The 19,982-nt window shown below is 41.4% G+C and overlaps 1 protein-coding gene across 1 annotated transcript in view; it reads left to right on the top strand.

The window, feature by feature from the left end:
* The first annotated feature begins 11,659 nt into the window (after positions 1-11,659).
* CDS1 (CDP-diacylglycerol synthase 1) overlaps positions 11,660-19,982 on the top strand; it is a 72,768-nt gene continuing 64,445 nt past the window's right edge. Inside the window, exon 1 of the mRNA XM_080795503.1 lies at positions 11,660-11,946. Coding sequence (XP_080651629.1) covers positions 11,830-11,946 — 117 coding nt within the window. The 5' untranslated portion in view covers positions 11,660-11,829. The remainder of the gene's footprint in view (positions 11,947-19,982) is intronic.

The following is a 19,982-nucleotide window of genomic DNA, read 5'->3' on the forward strand; positions in this document are numbered from 1 at the left end:
ACTCGTCAATGGATAGGCATCATCTAATCCTTTGCAGGCTGACAGAACAAAAAGGTGGCAGAAGGTGAATTCATGCTCTTGCTTGAACTAGGACATCCATCTGTTCCTGCTCTTGGATATTGGTACCCTGGGTTCCTAGGCCTTCAGACTGGGGTGGGAATTTACACCTTTGGTCCCTGGTTCTTGGGCTTTTGGACTCAGATTGAAACTTACACCATTGGCTCCCCTGATTCTCAGGTTTGGGGTTTGAACTGGAACTATACCACCTGGCATTCCTAGGCCTCTGGCTTTCAGACAGTAGATACTGGGGTCTTTGGACTCCATAATCCCATGAGCCAATAATTAATAATAAATCTATTTCTAGAGACATATATCCTACTGGTTTTATTTATCTACTATTGAACGGTTTCTTTTCACAATCATATTTTCCGAGAACTCTTTTTTATTCTTTTTCCCCCTTTTTACAAAAGCTGTGATATAATGCTTTCTGAGAAATATATATATTTCTATATATTTCAGATATATTTGGTCTTCTTCCATATTTCCGAAATCATAAAGGCGACATGGATGTCTTGTTACTAATGAAGGTGGTTTTTGGATTCCTGTGAAGAATGGGAGCTAGTTGCCAGGAGGACCAACCATGTGATTAGAAGTTTGGACCTTTCAGCTTCACCCACCCTGACCTGCAGGGAGGGGAGAGGAGCTGGAGGTAGAATCAGCCGGTGGCCAATGACTTAGTCAATCTTGATTGTGTCATGAAGCCTCCATAAAAACCTAAAAGGACTGGGTTCAGGGAGCTTCTCAGATGGTGAGCAGGTAGAGTTGCAGGGAGAGTGGTGTGCCTGAAGAGAGCGTGAAAGTGCTGAACCCTTCTACCGTACCATACCTTACGTATCTCTTCATCTGGCTCTTGATTGGTACCCTTAATCATATCCTTTAGTAAACCAATAAATAGTAAGTATTTCCCTGAGTTCTGTTAACCATTCTAGCAAACTGAAAGAACCAAAAGAGGAGGTCCTGGGAACCTCTGATTTATAGCTAATTGGTCAGAAGCACAAGGTAACAACCTGGACTTACAGCTGGCAGCTGAAGTCCAAGGAGGAGATTGCTAGAACCCCCAGTCTGTAGCAGGCTGGTTGGAAGCACAGGTAGCAGCCTGGGGCTTGAGACTGGTGTCTGAAGTGGGGGGTTGGGGCAGTCTTGTGGGACTGAGCCCTTAACCTGAGGAAATTGGTGCTATCTCTGGGTAGATTGTGTCAGAATTGGGTTGAATTCTCTGACATCCTGTCTGCTTGGTGTTGGGCAGGGGAGGGGGGATCCCCTGACATCAGAATTGGGTCCAGGAACCCAAAGAGTTTGTGTCAGTGAAATAGCACTCAGTTCTTATTTCAAATTCCTCTTCCAGTTTTTAAACTACCTTTGCCAGGAGGTAATTGTTACTGCGTAAATATCTATATCTTTATTTTGTAGCATGCTTTCTTTAAATGTCTCATGCCTTTCTCCCCCTTCATATTAAAGAACAAGCCAGAAATATCAGACTTGATGCTGCCTGTGAGAGGAGCTGGTCAACAAAGGGAATTTGTTTGCTTTGAGAACTGGATGAGATGCAGGCAGTGGAGAGATTTTCCCCCCTTGGACCACTCCATTATCTTTAGAAAAAATTCTTTGATATTTGCCAAGCATTCTGTGCACAAGGGTGAGGTGGAGATGTAATGGGATAAAGTTAATTCTTTAATAGGCTGGTTTCCGAGGCCCATTTTCAGTCTCATTCCCAATCCTGATAGTTGGCATTTTATTAAATAATATGCTCCAAGGCCTACTAAATTAAAAAGAATGTTACAGAATAGTATATAGCACACATATATGTATATAACATATAATGAATATATTTCTGTTTCTATGTGTGTATATCTGCAAGGAAGTCCAGCAAACAGTTAAATAGTGGTTATTTCCAGAAAAAGTAGTATATTTTTAAGAAGGAAAGAAGACTATATGTTACTATATACTCTAAATAATATCGACTGTTTAACTTTTTAACTTTGAGTATATATTCATGCATCATTTGTAAATGGATGTGTGTGTACATATATAATAAAAAACAAATCCACATATTCAGAGGGCACGTGTTGTAATGAGCACTCGGTGTTATACACAAATAATCTATCATGGAACATTACATCAAAAACTAATGATGTCCCAAAAGTTCATTTTCGCTTTTGTTTCCTTTACCTTTGGAGACATATCTTGAAAGAAGTTGCTGTGGGTGATATCGAAGAGGTTACTGCCTATGTTCTCCTCTAGGATTCTGATGGATTCCTGTCTCACATTGAGGCCTTTTATCCATTTTGAGTTTATCTTTGTGTATGGTGTAAGAGAATGGTCGAGTTTCATTCTTCTACATATAGCTGTCCAGTTTTCCCAGCACCATTTATTGAAGAGACTATCTTTTTTCCACGGGATATTTTTTTCCTGTTTTGTCGAAGATTATTTGACCGTAGAGTTGAGGGTCCATATCTGGGCTCTCTACTCTGTTCCACTGGTCTATGTGTCTGTTTTTATGCCAGTACCATACTGTCTTGGTGATCACAGCTTTGTAGTAAAGCTTGAAATCAGGTAACGTGGTGCCGCCAGTTTTATTTTTGTTTTTCAACATTTCCTTAGCAATTTGGGGTCTTCATCAAGATCAAAAGCTTCTGCACAGCAAAGGAAACAGTCAACAAAACAAAGAGGCAACCCACGGAATGGGAGAAGTTATTTGCAAATGACAGTACAGACAAAAAGTTGATATCCAGTATCTATAAAGAACTCCTCAAACTCAACACACAAAAAACAAATAATCATATCAAAAAATGGGCAGAAGATATGAACAGACACTTCTCCAATGGAGACATACAAATGGCTACCAGACACATGAAAAAATGTTCATCATCACTAGCCATCAGGGAGATTCAAATTAAAACCACATTGAGATACCACCTTACACCAGTTAGAATGGCCAAAATTAGCAAGACAGGAAACAACGTGTGTTGGAGAGGATGTGGAGAAAGGGGAACCCTCTTACACTGTTGGTGGGAATGCAAGTTGGTGCAGCCACTTTGGAGAACAGTGTGGAGATTCCTCAAGAAATTAAAAATAGAGCTTCCCTATGACCCTACAATTGCACTACTGGGTATTTACCACAAAGATACAGATGTAGTGAAAAGAAGGGCCATCTGTACCCCAATGTTTATAGTAGCAATGGCCATGGTCACCAAACTGTGGAAAGAACCAAGATGCCCTTCAACAGACCAATGGATAAGGAAGATGTGATCCATATACACTATGGAGTATTATGCCTCCATCAGAAAGGATGAATACCCAACTTTTGCAGCAACATGGATGGGACTGGAAGAGATTATGCTGAGTGAAATAAGTCAAGCAGAGAGAGTCAATTATCATATGGTTTCGCTTATTTGTGGAGCATAACAAATAACATGGAGGACATGGGGAGATGAAGAGAAGGGAGTTGAGGGAAATTGGAAGGGGAGGTGAACCGTGAGAGACTATGGACTCTGAAAAACAACCTGAGGGTTTTGAAGGGGCGGGGGGTGGGAGGTTGGGGGAACCAGGTGGTGGGCATTAGGGAGGGCACGTATTGCATGGAGCACTGGGTGTGGTGCAAAAAACAACGAATACTATTACGCTGAAAATTAAAAAAACAAAAAACAAAAAACTAATGATGTACTGTATGGTGACTAACATGACATAATTAAAAAAAAAAGAATTTCAGCTGGTTCTTATCTCTGAATCCCATAAAGTGCCTAGCACAGTATATTGACATTGTAGGAACACAATAAATATTTGTTGCATAAACAGATGAATATCTATGGAATGAAAACAGATATGCATTATTATTGCTGCTGAAGTATAATTTCTAAAAATCATGAATCATGAATCTCGTAAAAATATGAAATGGACACATGTCAAAGATTTCAATGTATTTATTAATGATGGAGCCAGAAAGATTAAAATCAAATGAGATTTTGACTTAAAATAACTTATACTCCCTATCAGATAAGATTCACTTCCACTGTCATGAGCAAGAGCTACATCCATGATTATTAGTTTTCCACAAATCAACTTTCATCCCTACAGAGTTATAAAATAGCTTAAGTCATTAAGCAATTGCTATAGACTAAATGTTGCCTCCCAAAATCATATGTTGACAATCTATGCTCCAATGTGATGGTCTTAGGAGGTGAGGCCTTTGGGAGGTGATGAGGATTAGATGAGGCTGCGGGGGATAGGGTCCTCATGAATGGGACTGGTAACTTATAAGACTCATTAGACAGTTAGTTTCCTCTCTCTGCTCTCTGCCAAGTGAGGATCTGAGAAGTCAGCAGTCTGCAACCTGAGAGGGGGCCCGTAAAAGAACTCGACCAAGCTGACACCCTGATCTTAGACATCTAACCTCTCGAACTGTGAGGAATAAATTTCTGTTCTCTGTGAGCCACCCAGTCTGTGATATTTTTGTTACAGCAGCCTGAGATGACTAAGACAACAAATGTGCATCTCTCTATGGTATCAGATAACCCCCAGTGGACCTGCTAGGCAATGCCAACATCCACTGCAAGGACAGCTAAGAATCTCTTTTGCTCCTTCCAAACATTGTCAATTTTTCCTGACACCGTTAGGTTAAAATCGTCTATTGTCTTGATGTTTTGAAACACTTACGAATCTCTTTTCTAACCTATGTCAATGATTCCATAATTCTAAATAATTTCTTTAATCCATATATATGGAGATTGACACTATTCATACATTCTTTTGACACAGTTGCCAAATGACAAAGTTGTCATTTGGACTGCAAGTAAGGCAATCAAGTTTTGCCTTATGAAATGCAAGTTTTGCCTTATGAAAAGTTCAGTGTCCTTGCACAAAGTTTTTTATTGCACTACTTATCTCCTCAAAAATGCTGGAAATAATTTGGCAAAACCCAGTTTAAGTCATTTTGGCACTTGTTCCCTAAACACGACTGTACAGTATTTATAGTCTGAATGATATGTTGCTAAAGCCAGGTTTGTTGACAAGAATAAAAAACCACACTGCAGTATTAGGTCTTTCTTAAGCATCTTACGTTAACAACCTCTTCTGGCCCACCCAGATATGCTCACCAATCTCCTATTCTAAGCTCTTCCCAACTGTCGAGAGGCTCCAATCCCTTTCTGTTCTCATACATTTAAACACAAGAAAAAATGCATGAAATGCTCATTGATCAAGGCATCACTTGTTGTTAAGGAGATGGATGAGATTAATTTAGTCTTTGCAATAAACTGGGGTATTAATATTAATTTGGGAACAAATAAAATCTTTTAAAATATGATAAAAATATTTTTAGTAGACCAAACTGTAAATATAGACAATAGATATTACCAGAGATACATCTAACATTAAAAGTCTTTTTTCAGGGGAGCCTTGGTGGCTCAGTGAGTTAAGGGTCTGCCTTTGGCTCAGGTCCTGATCTCAGGGTCCTGGGTTTGGGCCCCCACAACGGGCCCCAGGCTCAGTGGGGAGTCCACTCCTCCCTCTTCTTCTGCTCCTCCCTACTGTTCATGCTCTCTCTCTTTCAAATAAATAAATAAAATCTTAGGGGAAAAAAGGTCTTTTTTCATGTGCCAGGCTCAAACAGATTCACTTATGAAATAACTTTTTAAACATGTGTGCTGATATTTTCCAAACCAAAAATTAGGCCACAAAAAAATTAGTTTAGCAAAAGGTGTTTTGGGTTTTAATTTGTTTGTTTGTTTTGCTCTAAGATATAAATGTGAAAACATTTTTCAAGTTTTTGAAACCCTAATAATATTATAGTTATATATTGAACAAATGCCCTTTACTGAAAAGAAAAAAGATGCATGTAATTAGGACTATCTGGAAAATCCCAGATATGTGATCTTCCTAACCAACGATAGCCAAGCTATATTTCACTGACACAATTAAACCATCATTTTTATTTATTTATCTATTTATATTTTATTTTTTAAATTAACATATAATGTATTATTTGCCCCAGGGGTACAGGTCTGTGAATCATCAGGCTTAGACATTTCACAGCACTTACTATAGCCCATACCCTCCCCAATGTCCGTAACCCAACCACCCTCTTTCTAACTCCCTCCCCCGCAGCAAGCCTCAGTTTTTTATGAGATTAAGAGTCTCTTATGTAAACCATCATTTTTTAAATGCACCATTATTTCATGTGCTTCTAAGACAAATAAAATGGCCAATTCAAATACGACACAAAGTTTTCTTACCACATCAACTGTAAGACACAGTTGTAGACTAGAAGACAAGATTTGTATGATTTCAGAGGGTTTGAAATGTAAATAAAAAGGGAGTCTTAGAAGAAATATGACATTTGTTAGGTCTTCCAACAGATATGAGCTATAGCTTTTATTTCTCCAATCAGTAAGGATTTTTTTACAAAGAGATCTTAAGGCTATTATTGCATCTTTTCAAATTATTTTTTCCTTTTTTCTACTGAAGTATAATTAACATAAAGTATTATATTTGTTTTAGGTGTATAACATAATGACTCAATAATTCTATACATTACTCAGTGCTCAGCACAATAAGCGTAGTTACCATCTGTCACCAGACAACATTATTACAATCTTATTGACAATATTCCCTATGCTGTATTTTTCATCTCCATTATCTTACTTATTTTACAACAGGAAGTTTGTACCTCCTAATCCCCTTCACCTATCTCACCCCTCCCCCCACCCACCTCCCCTCTGGCAACCACCAGTTTGTTCTCAGTATTTAAGAGTCTGTTTTCTTGTCTGTCTCTTGGTTTCTTTGTTCATTATTATTGCATCTTACAAGAAAATGATCCCCACTGTTAAAGTATATTTTTTAAAAAGTATAAGTAAATAGAGTTTGTGAAGTAAAAGCTAAGTGAGAAAAAGCCAGTTGTGGCAAATATGGCCTCTAGTGGCTGCCACCCCCACAGAGATGGTGCAAGTGATGGTGGCCTGTCTCAGTGGGTCCAACACTGGGGACCCCAGTTGGCTGGTCTGGGGTATGGCTTAGACTCTAGTCCTGGCTGCTGCTTAGCATCTTTTGTTTCTACCAGTTTTCTGTGTGGGTTCTTTAGCTTTCCCAACAGTTCCGTGAGCTTCCTATTCTTTCAGTAAATTCCTTGTCTGCCTGCATCAGCCAGACTCGCAACGAAGAACATTGACTGATATCTCTGGATATCTCGATTCCAGTTAACCATTGGGACTGCTGATTTCATTAATCCTACTACCACTGAAGGATAAAGCAAAAATTAATTAATGTGATAAGCTGATGATTTCTGTGTAGTTATTTGCAAAGTTGCTCTACTCCATTTTATAATTTTTACCCACCTCACCAAAGCAATGCCAGTATATCCTGTCTGCTTAAAGTATTCTGGGGGAGTTGAAGCTTCAGTAAGTTTAGAAGTTGAACACTGTTCTTGAGAAATGTAGCTTTTTAATAATATAAATAGTGATCACAGATAACATTCGTGTCTTCAACGATGAGAATGTGCAGTTCTAAGTATTTCACATATATTAACCAATGTCATCTTCAGAAGTATTCTAGGAGAAAAATACTATAACCCTTATTCTCATTTTATACACCGAGGACACTGAAGCACAAGGGGATTAAGAGACTTAACTGATGACACAGACCAGTAGGGGGCAGAGCTGGGATTTGAACTCAGGTTGGTTCCAGGAGTCTTGGGCTTAGCTGTTGAAATAAGATGCCCTCTCTTAGAAGTTATTTGTTTCTGCTACTACCTATTTGCAGTACAGGGTGGACCTGGTAGAATTTAAAGTATAGAAACCTACCTTTCAATCCAAAACCCGGGCAGTTTACATACTGAACCTCAGGTGTTTTTTCCTTGTAAAGTGGGAGTAATAATAATTGTCCTGCCTACCTCATTGGTTGTTGAATAGAACAAATAATGTACGTAAAAGTGCTCTGTGAAGTATTGCATGAAGAGTTATTACTTAGACTTTGAATAGTCATGTCAGTTAGCATATGGATACATGTTCCACACAGTGAACTGGGTGACAGCTAGAAGATGGCAGAGGTATGACTAGAATCCATGGCTGTGCTTCTAACTACACCTCTGCACTCGCTCCTCTGATGCTCAGTCGCTGTAATATTTGGTGGTATACCATTGATCTCCTGTGTCATTTCATTAAAAGTAAGAATGTAAACATAAATTTCCCTTCAAGAATTTCCCACAGAATGTTTCTCTGGGAGGCCTGTGTCAGAAATTCCTACCTCCAACTTACAAACTGACAGAGGGCAACAGAGAAAGACAGGTCAGGTGAGGAAAGCTATAACATGGCTATCCAAGCAACTGGAAATGATGCTTGACTGAGGAAGATTTCTTCTTCCCCTGGCAAGTTGGGGACATTCCAGTCAGGAGCTTTGGAGGCTCCAATATGGAAAGGAGCTCAAATTCCCACAACAGAAGAGAATGTTTGTAAGTCTGGGAACATTCTGAGGATTCTCAAGGAAGACAATGGTAACAGTTCTCTCCATTTCATCCATTTACCACTCCAGGAAAGGTCTGTCCATCTTTGTGTAAAATCAAACTAAAATAAAAACTGTATAAATAATAATGTTAGTATTCTCCCTCTTTTGTCTCCGCCAATCCCTTGTGAAGGGTTATAAATCATTCCAATATCACTAAAGTAGAAAATCTATAAACCAACCAAGAAGTATTGGCAAAGTGTCTCCTTTGTGATTAGTCCATGCATGCGCTAGGGGTTTACATGATGCCATTTACCAGATGAAACTCTCATAAAACTAACAGGTGAGGAATTAGAAACCATTACATGCCAGATTTGTGTCACCCAACACAAGCTCCTCAAATGAAGAAAAATGAAAGATAACACAAAAAAGGCACACCTGAAACGAATGTAGCATTGTGTGTCAAAAAAAAAAAAAAAAAGAAAGAAAAGAAAAGAAAAAAAAGACACCAAGAAAATCTGAGAACATAGAGCTCAGGAAGGCCATTTGTGGTTGACTGTGTCATAATATATCTTCAGTAAAATGTGCAAGTCATTACTGGGCCCCCCTTTTAATACGTATTAAAATCAATCTTTCTCTTTTCCTATAAAGTGATAAAAGACAAGTGAGTACCTATCTAAGTCTAAAAAAAATCTTTTCATTACAAAACCACAAATACCATATGCCTTTCCCTGGTTATGCTATACCTTTCCCACTCATTCATTTCTTCATTCACTTCTTCAACAAATGCATTAACTATATGGGGATGGGGGCCAATACTGTGGCAATGGCTTGGCCTGAAGATGAATAAACTATGGTTCTTGCTGTCTGGACTCAGTGCCATCACTCGATGAGTGGCAGTAACTATAACGAAGAAGACAAAGAAATGATTATCCCAGCTGAAATCCAGGAAGTAGGCCAAGCTTAAGGAAGGGTGAGGTAACATAGTAAACCAGTCTATTTTGGCAGTCTCTGAACTGGTCCCACTTTTCCTAGGTCAGGGAGTACTATTTCTCCTTTCATGCACTTTTGTCCTCTGTGGTTTCATCCTGCTACTTCTCTCACTCTCTTTTCCACCTGCAGCAAAAGGAGAAGAAAGTCAAAGGAGCTTTCAGGTTGACTAGGAAAAGGGGAAGAAAGAAACCCTTCGGGTACCTTGCTATGCTACGTATCCCTTTCTTGAGGCATGGGGGAAAGGAAGGACTGGGTTCTGAAAAAGTGAGACTTTAGTTGCAGAATCACGTATGAGCTGGAAGGGACCACAGAGGCCATCCTCCCTAGTATCCATGTTATAGCTGAGGACATTGAGGCTTACTGACTAATTCAAGCCAATGAGTGGCATCAGGACACTAGAACTCAGGCTTCTGAACGTCCACGAAGGCTAGAATGGACAAGTGGAGCACTTCTAATGCCCCCTTTTGCTGAGTTGGGTGAAGGAGCTTGAGATAGAAACTTCACTACTGCCTTCGGCAGCCTCTTCAACCTTATGTACTTGACAAGCAGGAAGTCCTTTATGTCTGGTCCTCCAAAGACATGGAGGACAATTGCTAACTAGTCACCCCATAGTGTTCTGTTCCTTAAAGAAAACCACACCATGACCATCACTCAAAGGACTGTTTTCGTATATTTTATCATTTTTGTTACTCCTCCCATGAATCTGATTTCTCTATATCCTTTTGAAAATACGATGACCCAATCTGAACTCAGCTTTGAAGATTTATTTTGGTGAAACAAAATGATGTCTCTGTGCTTTGGCTTTTTAATGCATCCTATTGTGACTCTTCAGTTTTGTTTGTTATTAAATTTTCAGAACAATGTGTTGGTAATCTTACTTATTTTCAATGTGTTAGTAATGACCTTGAGAAATTTGATTTATTGATTTATTTCTCTTAAGGGCGTCTTCCTGAACGTTGTTCCGTTTGTGCGAGGGCCTGTTTCCCCCTACTTCCCCCAACCCCACTCCTGATTTGTCAGTCTATCAACAATGACCAGGTGGTGGATACATGTCAAGAAAACTAATCACCTTATAACAGGATTTGGAATGGAATTAGTTCGGATCTTGTGCCCTCCCTGTTCCAACTTTAGCATCCCAAGGTCCACGACTGATTAGAGATTAGCTGGTTGGTAACTGCACCCCGCGGCATTTTAGGGTCTGGGTTCTCTCTTTGGACCCTAGGCAGTGAGTTTTGTGAGATCCAGTACTCGAGTTTCTAGGAGACAGAGCTTGGGTTTGTGACTGAAATTGACCAACCCATCCCAGGACACTCAGTGGGGTAAATGCATCTCTCCAAATCTATTTTCAAGATAATGACACTGGGCTAGAACCCTGCGAAGTCAACGAGTCCAGCCTGCCAGACAAGTTTCTGCTTCTGGACGCCTCTGAAGCTCCGGCACGCCGCGGTGGACCAAGCTGATGCGGCCGTGGAGTCATCTGAAGGGGGTGGTAGTGCATAATGCTGTCAATATTTACCAGGCGTCTTTCCGCAGTTCTTCCAGCCTTCTGGCTCCCCCGGGACGAGTCCACAAGCTCTCAACTTCACCGCTAAGCTCCGCGCTCGGCCCACCCCCCCGCTCCTCCCCTTTTCTCCAGCCCGCGCCGCTCCCACCTTTTCTCAAGGCCCCCACCTGTGTGCGTGCAGAGACGGGGGTGGAGCTGTGGGGGGGGTTCGTGACGTCACCCCTCCGAGAGGGAGGCGGGGCTGTGGGAACCGCAGTGCAGCGCAGAGGGGTGGGCCGGGGCGGGGCCTGCGGCGCGTGACCTGGCTGCGGGAGGCAGGAGCCTAGAGAAAGGTGTAGGGGGGCCGGGACCAGCCGACTCCGGAGTCCGCAGGCGGGGCGGGGAGTGCCTGGGCAGAGGCGGCGGGCGCCCGGTGAAGCGCTAAAGCAGGTCACGCTTCCTCCTTCCCTCCCCGCCCCTTCTCCTCCTCCCACCTGGGCCTCTGCGTGGAGACGCTCACCTGGCAACCGGCGGCCGAGCCCCGCCGCGTCCCCGCCTTCTCCGCTCGGGCGGGGTGCCCCGAGCCTGCCCCGCACCCCGAGCCGACCCCGGCGCTGGCGCTCGCCCTTCCGCCGCCGCGCTCGCCGGAGGCGGCCTCGAGCGCTCGCTCGTTGATGCCGTTTTGGGGGTGACCCGGCGCGGCGGCGGCGCCTCCATGGTGGGGGCGTGTTAGTGGCCGCGGCTCTGCCGGACGTCGAGTGCGCGGTTGCCAGGGGGCCAGAGTAGCCAGCCAGTGCGACCCCGCGCGCAGCTCGGGTTTCGGGGCGCTGGAGGAGGCCGCCACGGCCGCGCGGGAGCGGGAGATGTTGGAGCTGAGGCACCGGGGAGGCTGTCCCGGCCCCGGGGGAGCGGTGGCGCCGCCACCCCGCGAGGGAGAGGCGGCCGGCGGCGACCACGAAACCGAGAGTACCAGTGACAAAGTAAGTGAAGCCGCGAGAGGCGCACACCTGCGCCCCAGCTAGGTGCTGGTTTGGGCCGGGACACTTGGGAGCTAGGGTGGGGCCCGAGGAATGCCTGCTGAGGCTGCAGACTGCCCGCTGCGCCTTCCTCGGGCCTGGCATTATTTCCTCCTTAAGTGGGGTTGCGAACCCGGGCACCAGAGATAGTGCGTTTCCCGGGATGACCACGACCGCTGCCCAGCATAGCTGGATGATTCAACTTGATTACAATTTAGTTTCTTCCCATTCCGGTTCCCCTTCCCGGCGTCCGAGACGGACAGGAGAATCAGAAAGGAACCTGCCACCCTAGGAGCTGCCACCTAACACCTCCGCAGAGGAACAAAGTTAGAAGGACTAAAATTAAGACATGCACCTTCATTTCTAACATGTCATGGGATCCTGACGCTGGAAGCTTGGCTTGTTGGGCTTGATCCCGCATCGGCACGTTTTCGTTTTCTCTGCCCTGTCCGCGTATGATACATTTGGCTGGGGTGGTGGGGGGGGGCGGGGGGAGCGCTGTTTAGAGTATCATACACGTGACACAGTTGTAATCCTACAGCTTCCTTCGAGTCCAAGACAGTGCATTTTTTCTGTCTGTTGTGGATTTCATTTGACCTGGCTTGGTGATTCATGAGAACTTCTAACTCCCATTCTATTTAAAGGTAGAAGAAGAGGCAGAGTTCAGATTATTCCATAATACAGCGGTCAAAATTGGGATTTTGGGAAAACAAAGCACTTTAATGAACTTTTAAACTAGATGGTTTATGAAATTGGGCCAGAGAATAGATTGTTTCATAAAATCTGTTTATACAATTCCATTATATTTTAGAAGCTCAAAGCTCTTAAACTGTTCCTAGAAGCCTTGTTTTTTAGAAGCAAGTCTTGCAGTTTGAGTTACAGAAGTGAAGTGGATTATCCAAGGTCAAGTGAATGGCCTTTTGGAAGTAGGTGTTTCCTGATACCCTTTCTTCTGGTTTGTACTGTTGCTGAAACTCACTGGCAATTCTGATTTGGGGAGCGTTCCACCTGCAACTTGATGTTGATGAACTTGATGTAACCCAAGTTTCAAAGCCCCAATAGGAACCTCACAGGATATCATGAAATAATAAATGTACAGTGATTTTAGGAATGAAACTTTAGAATCAGTGGGATGACAGATCCTTTTACTTTCTACCCTTGATAGCAGGAGGAATAAAATGAGAATCTGTGATAGAACATATGTGTCAAGGAATTACACAAAGTATAACAGTTTCCAGTTACTGGAGGTTGGTGTTACAAAGCTAGAAACAGTAGGCTGAGAATAGTCTTTGTGAAAACTGCCTTGGAAACTAGACCAAAAATAGAATTAATTAGGTTGGGATTTGTTTTGTTTTAGCACTGATATAGTTTAGAATCAAGGAAATATCAGCTTCCCCATGTTGACTTCCTTAACCAGCAGAAGCTAACAAGCTTTTAATAAGAGAAAACATGTTCAGGAAGTCATGCATAAAGTAACTTTTGAATGAATTTACTTAACACCCTAATGTATTTAAAATGGAAACTACTGTGGTTTGATTTAACTCATTAGAACTGTTGTTTCTAGCTATCTGTGACCGGGTTACCTCACTGCATATTTATTTATAAATACTGCACTGTTTGTTTTCATTAATGTGTACCCAGCTGGATTTTGTTTTCTGAGAGTAGATGTTGCTATATGTAACCCAGTCTGTTAAGATTCCTTAGACAATGATGAGCATTTTCAAACTAATATATTGCTGCACACAAGAAAGTTTATCACAAGGAACTCTTGACTGGGCAAGCTCTGAGACATTGAACTCTATCCCCTATCTGTCCTTTCTTATCAGGGTGTATATTTGAATGCACCTGTATTTCCAGGTCAAGGGCTGTTTTAAAATCAGTTTGCACATCAGAAGCTGGTTAATATTTGGTCCATTTAAACTATTTAAGTCCCTTCTCTGTTCAAGTAGAAGTAAAGGCAGAACTCTTAGGGAATTAATGAAGTGGAGGAGGTATATTATATTCTGCTGCTATAGTACAGTCCTATGTCACTTTGTGGTCTTTTTATAATAGTGTTGTTAATGACATTTTCATTCTTCAGACCTGGAGACATGCTGGGAGAAGGCTTTGTGCTCTGGAGATTAGCCAGTGAAAAAGTCAGTCTTACCTGCAGGGGAATGTTTCCAGTTGTTAAATGCTGGAGTAATACTTGAAAGATCACAGGACTAGTCCCTCAAGGAACCTCCCAGCAGACATATGAGTTAGATTTATTAGAAGTCTGAACAAGGCTCACTGTTAGCATAGAGGCATATTTGGACTCTACATTGGAGACAACAGCAAAAGCTTTAAAGAGGTGGTGAGGGTTGAGCTTGGCATGAAAAGATGCTTGGGGACTCATCAGGTGTGCAAGAGTTGGGGCAGGACATTCTAGGCAAAGGACATGAGGAACTGTTTCTTGAGTCAGCACTCTAGGCACAGGGAACTGAAATTAGCTTGATAATACTGGAGCATAAACTGTGTATGTTTGGGAGGTGAGGTTGGGAGATTGGAAGTCTTGTGAAGGAGGTTAGCTTTATTTTATGGACCCTGGCTAGCTGCTGGAGTGTTTTTTGCAGAGGCATTAGCCTATCACTCTAGCAGCAGTCAGGAGAAAGTGTTGAAAGGGGGAGATACCTGCTGCAAAGAAACCAGATAGGAGTGTATCCCAACTGTATAGACAGGAAATGATGAGGGCTTGGACTGGATCTGGTCGGGGCAGGGAAATAAGGGTTGAGAGAGAATGTGTATTTTAGATAATGGTTTTGGGACCTAGACTAGGGTGATCAGAGTAAGAGTAAAACAGGAAGAGCCTGCTGGCAGGCACACTTTGATCCATAACTTAAGAGGTTTTAAGGGAAGAAGCAAAAATTTTGGGTGGTTTTGCAGGTTGATAGTGAGCATGAGTGAATTGGGCTGGGCAGGGTTTGTCATTCTCTAAAATGAGAGTTGATTCAAGGTGGTGTTGGAAATTGAGATGAAAGATCAGGTCTGGAAATGTCAACCTTTGATTAGAATAGAGAAGGGAGAAAACTGAAGACCAAACCTTGAGAGGTGCCCATGTAGGAAGCAGAGTTGTAGATGTAGGGAAGGAACCAAGATAACAAGGTCCTGTGAACTAAAGGAAGAGGGATTGCTTAGAGAATATCATCAATAGTATTTAGGAATAAAGGTGAGGCATAGAACACTGAGTGGGGAAAGATCATAGTAGAAGCCAGGTTTTAGGTTGAACAATGTGAGGTGAAGTACTGGTCATTACTGTCAGGAAGTGGCAGTGAAGGGGAGTGAGTTCATGATAGCAGCTAGAGAGGATGTTCAAGTGAAAATTTCCTTTTGCAAGGAAGGGAAGATAGGTATTTGAGTGAAAGAAGTCAAGTGAGAGTGAAGATGCTGAAGAGGATGGGCAGACCTGGGAAAAAGGAAATAGACATGGTGTGGAGAGTACAGAAGATGAGGGTATCTAAGGAAAGGAAAGAAGGAAACGAAGGTGGATATAGAAACATTTTGAAGAGCAAAACCACAGAGCTCCAAGGGATCTTAGAAATAATTTAGTTCAACCCAATCTTTATGTATATATTTATATATTAAATATTAACTGTATTAAATAAAAAATATATACACACACACACATATATATATGTATTTGAAAATAATAAACTTGGTCTAGAGTGTGATTGTTATTGCCCAGAATGACCTAGAGCAAGCAACAGAGCTGGAATTAGAAGTCATCTCGGACTGGGACCTGTTTGGAGTATTATTTTAGGAAGTGTGATATGAAGGGACCAAGAGGCAACTAATAGAATTATTATGCAGTGAAGATTCAATTCAACTAAAATAACATGAATTTGTTATGTTGCAAATTAGCATAGTTCTTAACTCAGTAGCAGTATTGGTCATAGTAGTTGATGCTTATAGAGTGATTTAAAGTTCACAGAGTACTTTTACATTATCGAGGAGGAAGACTTTCCTCTGCCCTTCAAAGTCTTCCTAGTTGAACTAAGAATGAAATTGACATAAGACAGATTAACAGGACAAAATAAACTTTAATTTTATATGTATAGGAAATTGAGATAGACATGGAAATTCTTTTTTTTTTTTTCAGATTTTATTTATTTATTTGACAGAGATCACAAGTAGGCAGAAAGGCAGGCAGAGAGAGAGGAGGAAGCAGGCTCCCTGCTGAGCAGAGAGCCCTATGAGGGTCTCGATCCCAAGACCCTAGGATCATGACCTGAGCCAAAGGCAGGGGCTTTAACCCACTGAGCCACCCAGGCGCCTCCTAGACATGAAAATTCTAAAGATGAGCAACATGAGTTATATATTGTACAGAAGGAGAAAGGGGTATATATAGTATATAAGGAGAGAGGGGGTAGGGATCTGGGATTTGGAGGGAAGGAAGGCAATTTTACAGAAAGGTGAGAAAGAGTAAATGTTCAATAAACAAAATGTTTGCTGGGCCACTGAGAAATAGTGGGACACGGAGGACTTTGATCAAACAGGCGTAGCTAGATTCCTCCCTATCAGACTTAGTTCATAGTGTAATATAGTTATCTATGGTGATAGCTCTCTACCTGGAGTAGGTCCTTGATCTAAATTCTATTCAGGCAACTGAGGAGGGGGTAGATAAAGAGCTTTTCTTGAGTCTGCTGGGTTTTGATTGCTTTTAATTCAAAATAATCTTCGTGTCAAAGTAGCTCATCTTGGGGCTGTCTGCTCTTGGTAACATCTTACTTGACTTGTTCCTCACAGCAGCTATGAGTGTTAGGAGTAGCCACCATTTAATAGCTTAAAAAGGCACTAGGTGTGATTTCAGCCTGGAAATGCCAGGTCAAGAATGCCAAAAGAACGGACAAATAAATCAGCAAGGCCAGACCACAAGTTAGGGTAGATGGGAAAGTGGACTTAAGGCCAGAGTGGGTTCCTAAAGCTCTGGATAGATTGAGAGGGGTTGAGCAGTTGGAAGTCAAGCTAAGACCTGATTTCCTGGACCAAAGGTAGGAGAGAAGGGGGGGTGCACATGGAATCTGGGCTAGTAAAGGGGGTGCATGTGGAATAGTGTGCTGTGGGACAGGGTCCCTGGTATGCTTATATGAGGCTGCTACTTCAATACAGATTTGGGGTTGTGAGGTTGAGGGTGAAACAGTCTGGTCAGTTAATTTCTGTCCTTCCCCATTTCAGATGTGTGTAGTTTCTTCCATAAATAACTTTAATATTTTTTAAAACAAACTTTTAGTTTTGGAACTTGTGTTTCTATAAATTCTGCATTTTGGCACACTTCTCTGTGGATTGTCTTCGTATCAACTCTAAGTGTAATAAACATTTTCTTTTTTATTTTTTCATTTAAATCTAGGCCATTAATAAATTCTAATATTTAGATATAGACATCTAGAATACTTTTTAGACTAATACTCCCCAATTGTTGATCAGTTATTAGTCAATATTACCACCTAAGTAATTTTCCATGATTCTTTTGTCATTTGCAGCATATTCATTTTATTTAACAACATTTTTTGAATGCTGGCTCCCCAAATGTCACCAACCAACCAATTGATAAGACAAAGGTGAGTTTATGACTTCCTGCATTGAGGGAGAACAGCACCTTAACAGAGCAGTGGCTGAGTCTTGGAGTGGGAAAGGCAGGGTTAGATTTTAGTGAGAGTTGGAAGTTTGGCTTGAGGCAGGTCTTTCAATGCAAGGACTTATTTAGGATTGAGTAAAGATCACAACTAACAGTTTGGGATTGGTGGCAGGAGTCATGTAATGATTTTAAGGCAAAAGTTCAGAGAATCTTAGAAAGAAATTTATTTGTTGATGCTTCCCCTTAAAGAGTTGCTGTGTATTTCAGAAGATCTGATTTCCAGATCGAGTGTCCAGAAATAGTACAGTTCTGCTAATATAGACAGTCACATTTTAAAATCATGCTAATGTAGGCAGTAAACTTTTGGAGGTGAGGGTGGGTAGTTTCTTCTCCTGTCTTTAAATTATGCTTTATATTATTCTTGGGACATCTAAAGAAAATCCTGGTGTCCCCATGTGAGTTTTTACTTACTGTTTGTGATCTTTCGTCTTAAAACAGTTGATTTTCTTAATATTTTGAGAAAATTTATCATATGATATCATCAGCCGCATCAGGCTTTGGATGTGTACTATAATGGAACTTTTTGATGCAAACAATATTTTGTTTGTCATAAATGTACTAGGGGAAAGTGGGACAGTTTAAAGTAGTACCCTGGAAAATTATCTCATACAGAAGAAGTATGTTGTATACATGTAAAGTATAATTATCCTTTATGTTTACGTATATGCCTTTTTGTAAAATAGAACTTCACATGTTTCTTCATGCATAGCACGGCTAAAAACAAAGGTGTTTTTTTTTTCTGTTTTTCTTTCCTCTGTGGTGAGGAATGTCTTTAAAAAAAAATACAGGTTTCAAGTCACTATAAGGAAAATAGGTCATTTAAGAAATTGTATACAGACATGTTTCGTGAAGCTTGCATTGCTTCTCTGCATTCAGTAAATACTTGTTGGATGCCTATTATGTTTGAGGTTCTGATTAACTGTCATCTTTTTTTTGTGGCTTTTTTTGTACCTTTGAGAAAAGAGGTGAGGCTGAGATTTGTTTGTTGCTCAATAACTAATAGTAGAATATATCATAATTTCTTGGACTGTGGACTTTAACTGTATGGAATAAAGGTAATAAAGTAATTTATAGTTTGCAAAATATTCACTTTTATATAATGCCAATTTGAATCTCTTAACAATTGTGTATAGACAAGGGAGATAATCTTGGTGTACACCTGAGGAAACCTAAATTCTTTTCCCAGGGTCACATGTATTAAGAACTGGGATTTACCAGGGCATCTGGGTGGCTCAGTGGGTTAAAGCCTCTGCCTTTGGCTCGGGTCGTGATCCCAGGGTCTGGGGATCGATCCCCCGCATTGGGCTCTCTGCTCAGCAGGGAGCCTGCTTCCTCCTCTCTCTCTGCCTGCCTCTCTGCCTACTTGTGATCTCTGTCAAATAAATAAATAAAATCTTTAAAAAAAAAAAAAACTGGGATTTACCCTAAATTTTCTGAGTAAAAAAAAAAAAATGTAAAGGAGAAAATTATGTGGCCCTAAATTTATAAAATTAATTAAAATTTACTAAGGAACTTTTTGTTACTATTACCACTTTGTTTGATTTTTTAAAAACTAATTTGGCTCTTCTGAATTTGGTTAGAACCTTTTAGCTGAAAACCTTTAAATCTGTGATTTTAAGCACCTGGATTCAAATCAAACAAAATAGTTTCTAGGGGCCCCTGGGTGGCTCAGTCAGTTAAGCATCAGACTCTTGATTTTGGCTCCAGTCATGATCTCAGGGTCTTGAGTTTGAGCCCCACATCAGACTCTGCCCTGGGCATGGATCCTGCCTAAGATTCTCTCTCTTGGGGCGCCTGGGTGGCTTAGTGGTTTAAGCCTCTGCCTTCGGCTCGGGTCATGATCTCGGGGTCCTGGGATCTAGCCCCACATCGGGCTCTCTGCTCAGCGGGGAGCCTGCTTCCCCCCGCTCTCTGCCTGCCTCTCTGCCTAGCTCTGATTTCTCTCTGTCAAATAAATAAAATCTTAAAAAAAAAAAAAATCTGCTAAGCTGAAAAATTCCTATTAAAAAAAAAAAAAAAGATTCTCTCTCTTCTCTCTCTGCCCCTACCTCCCTGACTTGTGTGTGCGTGCATTGCACTCTCTCAGAACAATAGTAAAAAACCTAAAATAGTTTGTTTTTTTTTTAATATTTTATTTATTTATTTGACACAGAGAGAGTGAGCACAAGTAGGGGAACTGGCAGGCAGAAGGAGAGGGAGAAGCAGACTCCCTCCTGGGAGCAAGACATGGGACTTGATCCCAGGACCCTGGCATCATGACCTGAGCTAAAGGCAGACGCTTAACCTACAGAGCTACCCAGCTGCCCCCCAAAATAGTTTCTTATTCACTTATTTTGTGATTCGTTAG

This window comes from Martes martes (assembly GCF_963455335.1).
Source record: "Martes martes genome assembly, chromosome: 2".
Lineage (NCBI taxonomy): Eukaryota > Metazoa > Chordata > Mammalia > Carnivora > Mustelidae > Martes > Martes martes.